The following is a 14753-nucleotide window of genomic DNA, read 5'->3' on the forward strand; positions in this document are numbered from 1 at the left end:
TGTTATTGGTTGCAGTTTATATTCTAAAATCAAACATAATACGTGACTTATTTGTGTAGAACATGGGGCGTATAGGATGAAAGCAACAACTGTTGGCTTCAGTAAATTAATTTAATAAATTAACTTTCACACCTATTCATGTACCACATTAAAATCTGCTGGTGATCTGGTTAATCAGTTTCTACAGTATAATGTCAAGGCACAAAGCTTGGTGTGAGGTTATTGGAAAACACATTGCCAGCTTTTCAAAAGTATTAATTGAATATGCAGAACTATATAGCAACAAAATGAAGAACTTGGGTATCTTGTTCTGCATCCTAAATTTTCTTAAGCATCAACATATGGTAATGCCTAATATTCCACATTCAATGGCTAATTAGCAATCGTCCTTTTGATTTCACTGTGCGAAAATAAGAAATAAAGTAACAGGAACACTAACATAACCAACTAAATACTGGCAAAATTGTACCATTCCTCCTCAAAAACATTTTGGAGCAAGAATAACACAGATTGCAGAAGGTCAAGGGGTAGGTTCACCACTACCTTTTTGCAGCAATTAAAAAATATATATTTTGATGCAAACTGTTGACATCACCATCAAGGTCAACATTTGTTTCCCATCCACCTTGCTAGGCCATTTTGGAATCATCTACATTGCTGTGGATCTGGCTTCACACGTAGGCAAGGAGTAAAAATGCTAGATTTCCTCCAACAAACAGTACAGGGCACCAGATTCTTTTTTCACAATAATCAATGAGAGTTTCATGGTTGCCATAGCTTGGACTAGTTGTACTCCAATTTTCATCACTTTTATTTAAAGGTTGTGTGGCCTGACTGTCCCAAAGGATCACATTATACACGTGGAAAGATATGCACATATACCTGTTGTGCAATGCCCTGCCAGTAAGAAAATACGGTGGCACCCAAAAGAGCACAATAAATATGAGAGAATGAGGTCACTAGCAGTACTGGCAGGGATACCATACAGCCGAGAAGCAGGAGAATCGGCATTTCGGGCAAAAGCTCCTCATCAGGCTTTGCTGATGAAGGGCTTTTGCCCGAAACGTCGATTCTCCTGCTCCTCGGATACTGCCTGACCTGCTGTGCTTTTCCAGCGCCACACTCTTGACTCTAATCTCCAACATCTGCAGTCCTCACATTTGCCCTGGGTTACTATATATGCATATCGAGAGCACTTTTGAGTATCAGCAGATATTGTCAAATTTAAATTAGCAGTGGTGGGATTAGAATGTATCCTTGGAACATTAACATGGGTCTCCAGATTACTAGACCAGTGAGGTTATCACTACACTACCATTACCCCAATAATGGGTGTTTATTAAAAATGAAATGAAACTTTGCTAATATTATTTTTCCATTTGTTTTGGAATACTAAGGATCATTTACTTGCAGTATTGTAAAAGTTATATTTTTTTTGTAATTTGGGAGCACCAAGGATAGAATTAAGCAGTTTGAGAAACAAATCAGGGATGAGGAGTTCACTCAGCCCTTTAACTTTCTTGGCAAAGAAACTAATTGGACTTTGATCAACCTGATGATTTTGATTTTATTATTTTGCTTGGTCACTTACTACAAACAATTCATCCTTTAAGCAAATACATCTTAGCTCACATCAACTCTAAATTTAGTTTTTCATTTATTTCTACTTAGATCATGGACTTTATTGGTTGTTTCTTGTAGATTTACATTATGTCTACCATTTAACATTTATTACACTTTGATAAGAATCCTCCTTTTACAGCCTTTTATTAAATGCTGACTCTTGAAACTTCCTCAATACCTCTATATTTGAAAGTGCACAGAAAGAGAAACAGGATAGATCATGATAATAAAGTATAGCTTTTTGGTAAAACGATCAAAGTCTAACTAGTGCCTTATGAAGCATGAGCATAACTACTACAAATTTGCATTTTACTTCTCTATGTTGTGATTGATATTTTCAGATCAACCTGTTCAGAGATATTATAATACACCGTTGGAACAGTAAGGGCTTGAACCCAGGACTTCTGGTTCATAGAAAGGGACACTTTCACTGCATCACAGCTACATACTTCAGGATAACATTCCATCAAGTTCGACTGATGATTTACACCATACAAATTACATTTCAATATGCCTTGCAAACTATGTGCCAGAACCTGACTTAAAACAATACTCAAATACAAGAACAGAAATTGTAGTAGGAACTCAGCAGGTCTGACAACATATGTGAAGAGAAGGCAAAGTTAATATTTCAAGTCCAGAGACCAGTTTTCAAAGAAATACTCTTTGCACCACTTGTCATGACTAAGCATGGTGACCCTAATTTCAATGCATTTTTAGAATGGTTTAATATGACCAAGGATCTTAATCTCGAAGTTTGGATCAATGAAGAGCTGGCATGAACTCCAAGTGGGAATTAAAGAGGTAGTTTAGAAAAATGCTTTGATTTCCAGATAAGATGTTAAATCAAGGCCCCATCTGCCTGCTTGGTTAGATGTAAAAGTCCCATGGTACTATTTCAAAGAAGAGAATGAGAGTCATCCCTTTTCAATATTTATCCTTCAATCAGCACCTCAAAAACAAACTAGTCATGATCACATTTTGTTTGTGGCCATTCACTATGCAGATTGGTTGCTATGTTTTCTAAATTGCAAAAGTGACTACACTTCAAAAGTAGCTCATTGGCTGTGAAGCATTTTGTGGTATCTAGTAGTTGTGAAAAGCATTTATTTATCTTCCTTGCAAATACATTTATCTTCCTCAGTGCAAATAAAATCAGAAGCAATTCCAAAATCAGTTTTATGTAGCAACTAAAGGTTTGAGAAGATTTGTAGCTCAAGTTGAGGTTCTCGATGTAGGTTTGCTCGCTGAGCTCGAAGGCTTGTTTTAGAAGGTTCTTTTTCTGATGTTTCGTCACCATACTAGGTAACATCTTCAGTGAGCCTCCGAATGAAGCACTGGTGGTGTAGCCCGCTTTCTATTTATATGTTTAAGTTTCCTAGGGTTGGAGATGTCATTTCCTGTGATGACATAATTTGCTATGGTGATGTCATTTTCTGATCTTTTTCTCGGGGTTGGTAAATGGGATCATCAATTAACAAACACATTGATTGCGATCCCATCTACCCCTGAGCAAACCTACATCCAGTAACTAAAATATGTTCCAACTTGCCCACTACAATGCTCAAATTCTAAGGTGAAGGTTTGAAAGATTGGAAGTGATCATTACAGAAATTACTTCTTTGAAATTATTCATAGAACATAGAAAAGTACAGCAAAGAACAGGCCCTTTGGCCCACAATGCTGTACCGAGGATTATTTCTAATCTAAAATAAAATAACCTAACCTATGCACCCCTCAATTCGCTGCTGATAATGTGCATGTCCAGCAGTCACTTAAATGTCCCTAATGACTCTCCACCACCACCGCTAACAACACATTCCATGCATTCACAAGTCTCTGCGTAAAGAATCTACCTCTGACATCTCCTCTATACCTTCCTCCTAATATCTTAAAACTATGACCCATGATTCTAGCCGATCCGGCCCTGGGGAAAAGACTCTGGCTATTGACTCTATCCATGCCTCTCGTTACCTTGTATACTTCAATCGGGTCACCTCTCTTCCTCCTTCTCTCCAGAGGGAAAAGTCCAAACTTAGTCAACCTCTCTTTGTTAGACAAGTCCTCCAGTCCAGGCAGCATCGTGGTAAACCCTCTTTGCATCCTCTCCAATTCATTCATAGGATATAGCTGTTACTGTTTATGTCAGCAATTGCCCATCCCCAGCAGGCCTCAAGAAGGTAGTGGTAAGCTGCCTTCTTGACTGCTATAGTCTTTGGGGTGTAGATCCATCCGTACTGCTACTGGGAATAAAGTTCCAGGGTTTTGACTCTTGACAATGAAAGAACAACAACATATTGTTCTATGTTCTGTACTGCTGGCAGTATTGTGTGTGGTTTGGACAAGAACTTAGAAGGTGATGATGTACCTGTTCATCCTTGGCTTTTACCTCTCTAAGTGGTAAAAGTCACAGGAACAAAGAACAATATAACAGGAACAGGTACTTTGACCCTCCAAGCCTGCACTGAAGCATTTTGCCCTTTCATACTAAAACTGTCTTCACTTACAGCATCTGTATTTCTCTATTCCCTTCTGACAGACTGACATGCAACTAAAAAGACCATTTCATAACTTCAGGATGTCTACAAGAGCTGATCACGTACTTTCAAAGTATTGTCACAGCAGCCAATTTGTAAACAGCAAGGTCACATAAATAGGAACCTGATGACAATACAATATTTCTCACCTAAGATTGAAGAAACATTGGCTAGGGCACAAAATACACGTCTTCAGTTTTTCTTTGAAATTGTGCCATGGGATTTTATGTCAAATTGACAGAGTAATTGGGAATGCGGCTTAACGTCTCAGCCTAAACATGGCAACTCGGACAATACACCACTCTTAGTACTCCTCTGCCATAGCAGCCCTTGAGTATACATTCAGATCCTGGTGTGAACCTGACTCCACAACCTCTGTCTTGACAACAAGTACTAATTCTGAAATAAGACATATTTGTGCAGCATTTCTGGTATTCTCAGATGCAAGTTTAAGGATTGGAATAAGTAACCTGATGTATTCCTTGGTATCTTGCTCTTGCTTTGAATTACTTGGGAATGCTTGGTGATGGACACCATAAATAAAATTTGGATGGTAATTGCCTTTTTATACATTAAGTGGTGTAGTTAATACAAGAAGAAACATGATTTCAACAGAAAAAATACTTAGTTTATTCCCTTATTACAACTTTGAAAAAATACTATTACCATTCTTTCAGACATACAAACAACAGTGCAAATTAGAGGCATTCAGATACTTGCTGACTAAACTCCTTCCTCAAATGTGGAATTCATATGTACATTTCAAAATGCAGCAAAATATTTTAACCACATCCTGTTGCAAGAAAGCACTGAGGCAAGGAGATAATCAATCGAGTGAAAATGTTCGCTTTCTTCAGCAATACATAATATAACTGAAAGGTTAGTCATGATCTTTGTGAATCTTAAGCAAAACTTAAGATATACAATATCATTTACATCTCCAGGATTCCCCAAAAAGTAGTTCACAGCCAAGGAATTAGTTTTGAAGTATAGTCACTGCACTCATGCATACTAGTATGCACTGAGATCCTAATAAATGACTAACTGGTTTGTTTTAGTGGCATTCATTAAAGGGTAAATGTAGGCCAGGAAGATTTGAAACTAAACAGGTGATAGCACCATGGATCTTAAAAACAAACAGGACCTTGGTTTAATGTCTCATGTCAGTAATGATACCTCAGGCAATGCAATACTCCCTTAGCAAAACAGTGAAGTGTTAGCCTAGTTTATGTGCTTAAGTTGTTCACTGGGGCTGAAACTCGACATTCTGATTCAGAAGCACAAGTAAGTAACAGCACTGAGACCAGCTGACTTAAAAATCTTACATAATGTATACAGGAGATAAGTATATAAAGCCCTGTCACTAACTTCACACAGAATATTTCAAAAATTACAACTAGGGTGCTCCATTTCATGTCAATACTTAAAGAAAAAGTACTTTACAGGTTTTACATGTTTTTAACAAATTTGGATTGAAAATATTTAATTCTAAATTCTACATGAAAATTAAAAAGGCACTTTTTCTAAAAAATATGGAAATTTTGGTGTCAATTTTCATGAACAGCAATTATGTTTCAAGTAATCCCAGTAATTACAGTCTTAGAACTGCATTATTTAAAAAAAACTTACTTTGTGGAACTGAAAATTTACAGAAGCAATCTAGCTGGTGTGCCAAAACCAGAGCTGAATTACAAATAAAATAGTTTGGCATGGTACAAAATAGGAGTTAAAAAGAATCACTACATTTTTCTCCCATAGGTTATAGGTATTTCTGGCTAAGTCAGCATTTGTTACCCATCACTAATTGACTTGGAGCATGTGGTAATGAGTTGCCTGCTTGAACCACTATAGTCTGCAGTTAAGTATACCAGCATACACCAGGAGTTCCAGGACTTTGATCCAGCCACAAAGAACGAACCTGATAATTCCAAACCAACATAGGATGATTTGGGGGAAAAGAGAACTTGCAGATGGTGGGTCTGATAGTCATTCTATATATTAGAGATTTGGCACTCAGAAGGTGCTGTTGAAGGATCCTTGGTGAGTTGTTGCATTGTATCTTGTATATGGTACACACTGTTTCCACTGTGCAGTAGGGGGTGGAGGCAATGAATATTAAAAGGTGCTAAATGTCAACCATGTGGCTACTTTATCCCAGATGGTGTCGAGCTTCTTCTGTGCAGTTGGAGCTGCACTCACCCAGGCTTGTGGCAGCATTCTATTATGCTCCTGGCTTGTGCCTTGTAGATGGTGACAAATGTTAGGGAGTTAGGAGGGCTGTTATTTGCTGCACGTACCCAGCCTCTGATTTACCTTTGTAGATAGTATTTGTATGGTAAACCAATTCAGTTTCTTTCAAATAGTAATCTCCAGAATGTAGATGCTGGTTAAGGGGAGAACTTGTAGGTGGTGCTTGGTGCTTGAGGATTCATGAATGACACGGAAATAAATTTCCAAAATAGAAAGGAAACAATAGTTTGGTCATAACCAAACTGGGCTGACTAAATGTTTGAAAATTTAATGTTTGTCACATGACGTTTTCTTTCTTTGCAATGGTTTTATAATCAGTGACTCTCCTTCAAATATTATTCCAATAAAAATTAAAATTCACAATATACAGGTTACAAAGACATTCTATTTTTCTACAAATTATAATTTATAAATATTTATCAAATAAAAACTATTACTTATAAGCACATTGTCAGAAACTGTGATGGAGGGCCCGTGATATCATTGTTTACTTGAACTATGAAATTTACAAGGGTCACATTTCAGCATATCTAAGCTTGGATTGTGTTTGTAAAGAATTGAGAGTATACAGAACAGTAGTGAAAAACTCGTGTTGGGAACAAAGGAAAGCAATGAATTAGTACAGTCAATACTATGGCATATTGACATGTCAACATGTGTTGATTTCGGTGAATCGTCTTAAATCATTAACAAGACCAATACTGTGTTCAGTAAGCTTCCTAAGTAATTTAGTTGAATAAACTGCAGGACAGTGATAGAGTGAAACCAAGTGCTGTGCCAGGGACAGATAAGCTTTGAAAATGTAAGAGAAATATTCTTAGAACTTGGAATTGGTCAGAGTATATGTTTGTAAAAGGTGACCTCCTTTTCCTCTATTTAAATTAATGATAAAACTGGAGAGGTTCAGATGTGATCTTCCAGTTGCTGAACCAATTTGCAGACTTTGCAGACCTCAAAAGAGAGTGAGGCCTCAAATGGCCAAGTTGGAAATGCCAAAAATAAAGCAGAGCAGTGGTAATCAGAAGTCATCAATACCAAGACAGAGACACCGTAGTAAATGAAAAAGCATGTGTAAATTCTACTAACCAATAACATACTTGAAAAGACCACCACAATTCCAGCAGTTTTGATTACCTGTTAATAATATTTTGTTAGCCAGATTCGATAAGTTCACTGGTATACTTTTTAAAATCTTATTATATACACGTGTTTAAATAAGTTGCCATTCAACTTAATGCTAAAGCCACAGCAAACCAAGTTGGTGGTCACCATCTCATTTACCTTTGTAAGATATGTACAAATCTTGAAAACACAGCCCTGTTGTGTTAAAAAGAAGAAATCAGAATCCTTCTTGAGAATCCACTTTTGGTGAGAAGGTCACTCGACTGGAAATGTCCACTGTCTTCTCTAAAAAAGCTGATGGACCTGCTGAGCGTCTCTCTCATTTTCTGCTTTTAATTTCAGATTTCCAGCATCCAATGTATTTTGCTTTTATACTTATGAAATCTTTGAGCGTTGTTGTATCTTTTCTCAGCTGACTTAACACTGGTCCAGGCTGATGTGGAATATTCATTGAATGTCGTTGTCCCAAACAAGCATCAAAATTTAACAAAGTTTTTGAGGTGAACCGATGCTCAAGGATGCACACTATTGACAATTGTGAACAAGATTAAGACTGAAGAATTCAACATACAAAACTATCTTTAAAAACTGTACAGACTTTGAAAACTGCTACAATACACCTACCTGACAAAACCAAGGGAAAATTTCTCAATTCATATGGCATAAACACTTGTGGGCTATGTACAGACTGGACATTCTGTTGCATGATCCAATACTTCTGTTCATTCAACGCACACTGAATGGAGAACTGGAGACTTCCTAAGTTGCAGCAGACTGAAGTTAAAAAATGTCCATTTTATATTTGAAAACTGTTAGAAGGTCTCTTGCATATTCTCAGGTCTGTAGGTAAAAAGGAAGAATCTGTTCTTCTGCTTAATAGGATGGCCTACTTTTACTAGAGTAAGCATACTAGGAATTTTCACTACTCCGGTTCAGGCTGCCTGCAGCGGCATTACTCGGAGATTGCAGGAATTCATGGAAGTCTTGGACCAGGTCTCCCTGTTCGCCAACACTCAGGTGTGGAGGACTCCCTATTAGAGGAGAAAAGAAAAATAAGGGTGCCATTTTGAGAGTAAGTAAAATTTCTGAACAGAGAAACTTTAACCTGCAAAATTGAACATGTACTGTATTTAGCAAAGCAAAGGTAAACCTAGGATAGGCCAGTCATGGATACTGCTTTTACCAAGTTCTCTCATTTCTGGTTGATACAACATTACTCCTTGTTTTCCATTTGAACCATGCAACCACTGTCATTTTATTACACAGCACTGCATTTATCAAACTCTGACACCTCACATTACTTAAGTAATCAAATTCCTACTGAACAAATGCATGCTGACATTTATTTATTAACTCATTTTTCAAAGTTCCTATTTGACGCCAAATAATTACTTTCATTCTTTTATAGCATGTGGGCATCATCATCGTCAAGGTCAGCATTTGATGTCCATCCTGAATTGCCTTTTACAGCAGTTAAGTGTTAACCACTTTGCCATATTTAGGCTAGATGAGACAAGGAAAGCAGGTTACTTGTCCTAAATGACATTAGTGAACCAGAATGTATTTGAATGACAATTAACCTTTATATCATTACTGAGAATAGTGAGGTTTATAGGTTTCTCATTTGAAAACAACAGCTACTTTCGCAGGCCTCCATAGTTTGTTGTAATTATTACTCTCCTCAAGCTACAATACATCTTATTTGGATCCACACAAGTTTTCTACTTTTAGTGTTGCTGACAATTTAAAATACTTCCTTTTTTATTTTTCAAAATACATCCAAATCTTGAAGCTACCTCCCCTATTACTGTAATAGTGACACCATTCTCTAATGCAAAATACTCATTTAGTACTTCAGCCATGCCCCATCTCTCCTGAGATGATCAGCTTTTTTGGTCTCCAATTAGTATTACCACCTGTCCATTTAAGTACTGTAAGGCTGAGCTTTTTCTTTCTTGTATTTTCAATCCAAAATTTCACATGAATTTCAAATTGGAATCAGATTTTCCAAAAATAAAAGTCATTCTTAAACTTCTGAGGGCAATCATATATTTCATTGAAAAGACTAATTGGTTGTGCTCCAGTGATGCCACTGAAAAGGAATAACACACCTTCCACTGCATCTACTGATCACAGCTTCCAAAGTGCATCAATAAACATAAGCATTCGAACAAAATTTATAACAAAAATAAAAGTAAGATTCTGCAACTTGTTTTTTTGCAGCATTCAACCAAAATTAAATCTGGAATGGAGTTTCCACATTCAATCTTTTCAAACAAACTATTTACAAGCTATTCATTATCAGAAAGAATGAAAGTGTATACTTTACACACGAGTACTGAATTAGCAAATAAAAGATTTAATATTTGTAACTAAAACAGATGTAGACAGGATGCTGAGTGAGATCCTTAAACCTGAAAAAGGTTACATTTACATTATCCAAAGTACTGTACATTTCAGAATCTAACCATGACCATAAGAACTAAACAAGGACCAATGACTAAATGATTAATCCCACTTTCATTCTTCAGGTGCCATAGCAACATAATTCCTGAGTATTTATCAGCTAGGCCTGAGGCATTTGAAATGATGATACTATAACAGGTCACAAGATAAATACAGATTAAGACCATTCAGCCCATTTTAATTCAACCATAATTGCTACTTTTGTTTGTTAAATAATTCCAGGTTTCTCATCTTTGTCAGGTCTTGCTGAGCTTTTGTTGCCTGAAAAACTAGATTATTTACCAAATAACCTTCAGTTTGAACTTAAGCTTACTGTTTTATTTAAGCTAATATTTTAGACATTTTCTTCTCTCACACATCTACCACTGTAAACAAGCTTAAAAGATACGGTCTTGGGCATCTTATCTCCAGACTGAAAAATCCCACACCACTCATCTGCAAACCTGAGACTCCAGGTAAGTCTTGAGACTACTCCCTACATCATCTCCAATGCTCGAGTGTCACCATTTTTTGTTGTACAGATGATTTAGCACAGACCAGGATGTAATGGGATATGCAAAGCAATCAATCTCTCAATTCATCCACGGAGAACAGCAAGTGCATTAAATTTAGTGGTTCTATTAATTATATAATTGCAGTATTACAACTCAACTTGTCTTCTTGTGATGGATTGTAATTTGTTCAGATTGTGAAAATTTAAAGTAATGATGGATTGAGCTTGATGCACACCATTAGCAGGGAAAGAAAATAATGGGTAGCAGTAATCTATAGGCTCTCAGAATTGCCTCATCTGTTAGAGCAATGTATAATTCAGGAAATTATGAAGTCATAAGAAGCACATTACAATTGTCATGGTTGATTTTAATCTGCATGTTGACTGGACAAATCAGACATGCAAGGGTAGCATGGAAGTTGAATTTGTAGGGTGCATCAGAGATTATTTCCCAGAGCAACATGTTGTAGAACCTAATCCAAAATAGGCCATCTTAAGATCTAATCACGTGTAATGAGATAGGATTAATAAGAGATCCATAGTTAAGGATGCTTTAAAAGGGTAGCTATCATAATATGATAAAAATTTAAGTTCAGTTTGGGGGGGGGAGGTCACTCAGCTCTCAAACCAGTGTCCTCAACTTAAAAGGTCTATTACAGATGTATGAAAAAATTGTCTAAAGCGGTTGGGAAAATAAACTATTCGAGGTGACCAGTGGCCAACATTAAAGCAGATATTTCATAACACTCCGCAAAAGTTCAGACAATAAGGAGAAGGATGAACCAATCATGGTCAAAAGATGGAAACATTCAACCAGAAATGAAGGCATACAAAGTGGCAAAAAATAGTGTCAAACAGAGGATTGAGATTTTTTCCCCCAGAAACAAGCAGTGGATGACAAGAAAAGCCATATAGAGAACATTGAATATGAAAGTAAATTGGTAAGAAATAAAACAAAACAGCAAGGGCTACTATGGGTACCTCAAAAGAAAGTGAGTATCTAAACTAACCATGGAACCCTTGGAGGACACAACTAGGGAATTAATAACAACATGAAAATGGCAAATAATTTCAACCAATATTTTGCAATGGCCTTCATATGGAAGACACTATAAACATCCTAACAACAGCAAACAGATAAGCAAGGTAGTAATGGAAGAAAAGGCTTTGTAACATCTTCTAACATGAAGTACAAAAGTATTTCTAATGTATTTCTATAAACTAATGGCAGAACTATTGCCAGCACCTGATGGCCCCCATCTAATCGTTTTAAAAATAAGTAACTGCAGAAAAAGCAGTGGCATTGGTCAAAATATTCCAGAGCTCTATGGACTCCAATGGATTGGAAAACTGTTCCTGTTCAAGAAGGGAGGAAGACAGTGCAGAAAACAGAGTCCATTAATCAAGAAGAAATACTGGATGTTTAGAAAAACTTAATACAGTCAACATGGTTTTGTGAAAGAGAAATCATGGCTGACAAATTTGGTACAGCTCCTTAAGGTTTTTTTAAAAAACATTGATATAAGGGAACTGGTGGATGTAGTTTATTTGGGTTTTCAGACGACATTGATAAAAGTGCCATATAAAAAGGTTACTACACAAGATAGAAGCTATTATTAGCATTAGGAGTGGTGTATTGGCAAAGTCTGAGGATTTGTTAACACACAGAAGACCAAGATTCAGGATTAACAGGTGTTTATCAGTACATAACTATTGAAGTCCTATAATAATCAGTCAATCTATCCTCAATTATTCACTACCTGTATTGATGATTTGGAGAGGAGGACAGAGGGTAATGTATCCAAATTTGCTGATGACACAAGAACAGGAGGTTGAGTGAGTACGCAAAAACGTGGAGTTTAATGTAGGAAAGTGTGAGGTAGTACATTTTGGTAAGGAGATTCAAATGGCAGACTATTAATTAAAACAGATTCCAAAAACAAAGTGCAGCACTAAGGAATCTGGGTGTTTTTGTGCATGGAATAAAATGTTAGCATTCAGGAGCAACAGGTAATTGAGGCGCCAAATGGCATTTGGCCTTTATTGCTAGAATGTTGGAATTTAAAATTGGAAAGTCTTGTCAGAAAGGTACAGGATTTAGTGATGCCACACCTGGAGTGCAATGTACAGTTCTGGCCCCCCATATGTAAGAAAGGATGTATAGACATTGGAGGCAGTTAAAAAAAGAGATTCACCAGGCTGATTCCTGGGATAAAAGGGTTGACTTATCCAGAATTGTTAAACCAATTAGGCTTTATTCATGGGAGATTAGAAGAATGAAGAATGATGTTATTGAAACATATGATTATGAGGCTGCCTGACAGGGCAAATGTCAAGTTGTGGGTTAATCTCAAACTAGGGGCAAATGCCAACTATTTCTGTAACTCTCATTTAAAACAGAATTGTTTGTCCCAGAGGGTAGTGAACTACCGGAATTCTCTACCTCAGAAATCTGTGGAAGCAAGATGACAAAGTATTTAAAAGGAAGTAGACAGATTTTTGAAATATCAGGGAATTGAGGGTTACAATGGGCTGACACACAAAAAAAGGGAAGTTGAAGCTTGAAGCAGATTAGTCATGATCTCATTGAATGATTGGACAGGCCTGAGGGGCGAAATAGTCTGCTCCTATTTCCTATGTTAGCAGACTATAATATATAGCAGACTGTATAATAATTATGTAACTTGGGAGAATTGTACTGGTGAACTGAGGGTTATGGCTTACAATGCAGTACACTGCATTTAAACACTTTGAGAGTTCATTTTTTTCACATAGCAGGAAATAAGGACTCCATTGAAAATAAAGGTTAGGAGCAAGATGGCAGAGGCCTCAAGTGAAAAGTAAACTTCACACAGAAGACTATGTTTCAATGAGCAACTTGCAAATTTACATAACACATACAAAGCATTAAAACAAAAAGAATGCCACCTCAAGTTTCACAGTATTGATGAAGAAAAAGGTTACAAATTGAATTAAAATTAAAGGGCACACGGGATTAAGGGTATGATACCACCAACCAAAAAATAAAAGAAAATGAAGGTAAAATATTTAAGCAAAAACAGATGTTGCTGGAAAAGCTCAGCAGGTCTGGCAGTAACTGTGAAGAGAAATTAAAGTTAACGTTTTGGGTCCGATGAACTTTCCTCAGAACTGGATTTCTGAGGAAGGGTCACCAGACTTGAAACGTTAACTAGGATTTCACTTCACAGATGCTGCCAGACCTGCTAAGCTTTTCCCGCAACTGCTGTTTTTGTTTCTGATTTACAACATACAGAGTTCTTTCCATTTTTATAAAGTATTTAAGCGTTAGGGATAACAGATAGAAAAATATGCAAGTTAAGATAAATGGAGATTGGTGTTAATACTTAACTTCATAATATTAGGCAAGAGGAAATCCAGAATTGATTAAAGAGATGAAGGATATAAAAAGAAAATACTGTAGAAGTTAGGCTAAAAAGATGATAGAAATAAAAAGCACCCTTTGAGACATGTGCACTTCCAGCTAGTGCAGGGAATGTAGGAAGTCTCAGCAAAACCATATAATATACTGTAGAGACTATACTCGCATACAGTTTAGTTTTTATTTTCCTACAGGAGGGATATTTATTTTGTTCAGAGAAGATTTGCGTGTTCAATTCCTAGGATAAATGTGTGGAGTTTAGATCAGAGTGGGTCTGGAAAAGCACAGCAGGTCAGGCAGCATCCGAGAAGCAGGAAAATTGACGTTTCAGGCAAAAGCCCTTCATCAGGGAGGCCAGGTAGTTGAGTGTATTTAAGACTGAGATAGATAGATTCTTGAGTATCAAAGACATCAGAGTACAGGGAGAAAGCAGGAGAATAGGGTTGAGAAACTTATCAGCCATGATTGAATGGTGGAACAGACCCGCTGGGCTGAATAGCCTAATTTCTGCTCATATGTCTTATGGTCTTATGATTTAGGAGGGATTGAGCAGGTTGACCCTGTACTCATTTTGAGTTTAGAAATTAACAGGTGATCTTATTGAAACATTTAATTGAGAGAGTTTGACAGGGAGATATCGAGCTGATGTCTCCTCCCAGTGGCAAAACCTGGAACTAGAGACCACACACTTCAAAATAAGATGTCTCCCATTTAAGATAGAGGTGGAAATTTCTATCAAAAAAGCATTAGTCTTTGGAATTTGTTTCCAGAGAGTAGTGCAGGCTTGGTTACTGAATATTTTCAAAGGATGATTTAGACAAATGTTTGATTTACAAGGGAGTCAAGGGTTATTTGGCTGGAT

General features: G+C 36.8%; 1 protein-coding gene across 5 annotated transcripts in view; it reads right to left on the reverse strand.

Moving 5' to 3' along the window:
- Nucleotides 1–1462: 1462 nt before the first annotated feature.
- The window catches only part of brd9 (bromodomain containing 9), a 78503-nt gene continuing 65212 nt past the window's right edge, over nt 1463–14753 (reverse strand). For 3 of the 5 annotated variants that reach the window (XM_043719329.2, XM_043719331.2, XM_043719330.2), the window contains one exon: nt 1466–8563. In XM_043719329.2, coding sequence (XP_043575264.1) covers nt 8442–8563 — 122 coding nt within the window. In that variant the 3' untranslated portion in view covers nt 1466–8441. Of the gene's footprint in view, nt 8564–14753 lie in introns of all 5 variants that reach the window. The other 2 variants (XM_043719332.2, XM_043719328.2) reach the window with 2 other exon arrangements.

Source organism: Chiloscyllium plagiosum, unplaced genomic scaffold, assembly GCF_037043375.1.
Source record: "Chiloscyllium plagiosum isolate Xiang-an unplaced genomic scaffold, Cpla_swu_hap1 HiC_scaffold_34, whole genome shotgun sequence".
NCBI lineage: Eukaryota > Metazoa > Chordata > Chondrichthyes > Orectolobiformes > Hemiscylliidae > Chiloscyllium > Chiloscyllium plagiosum.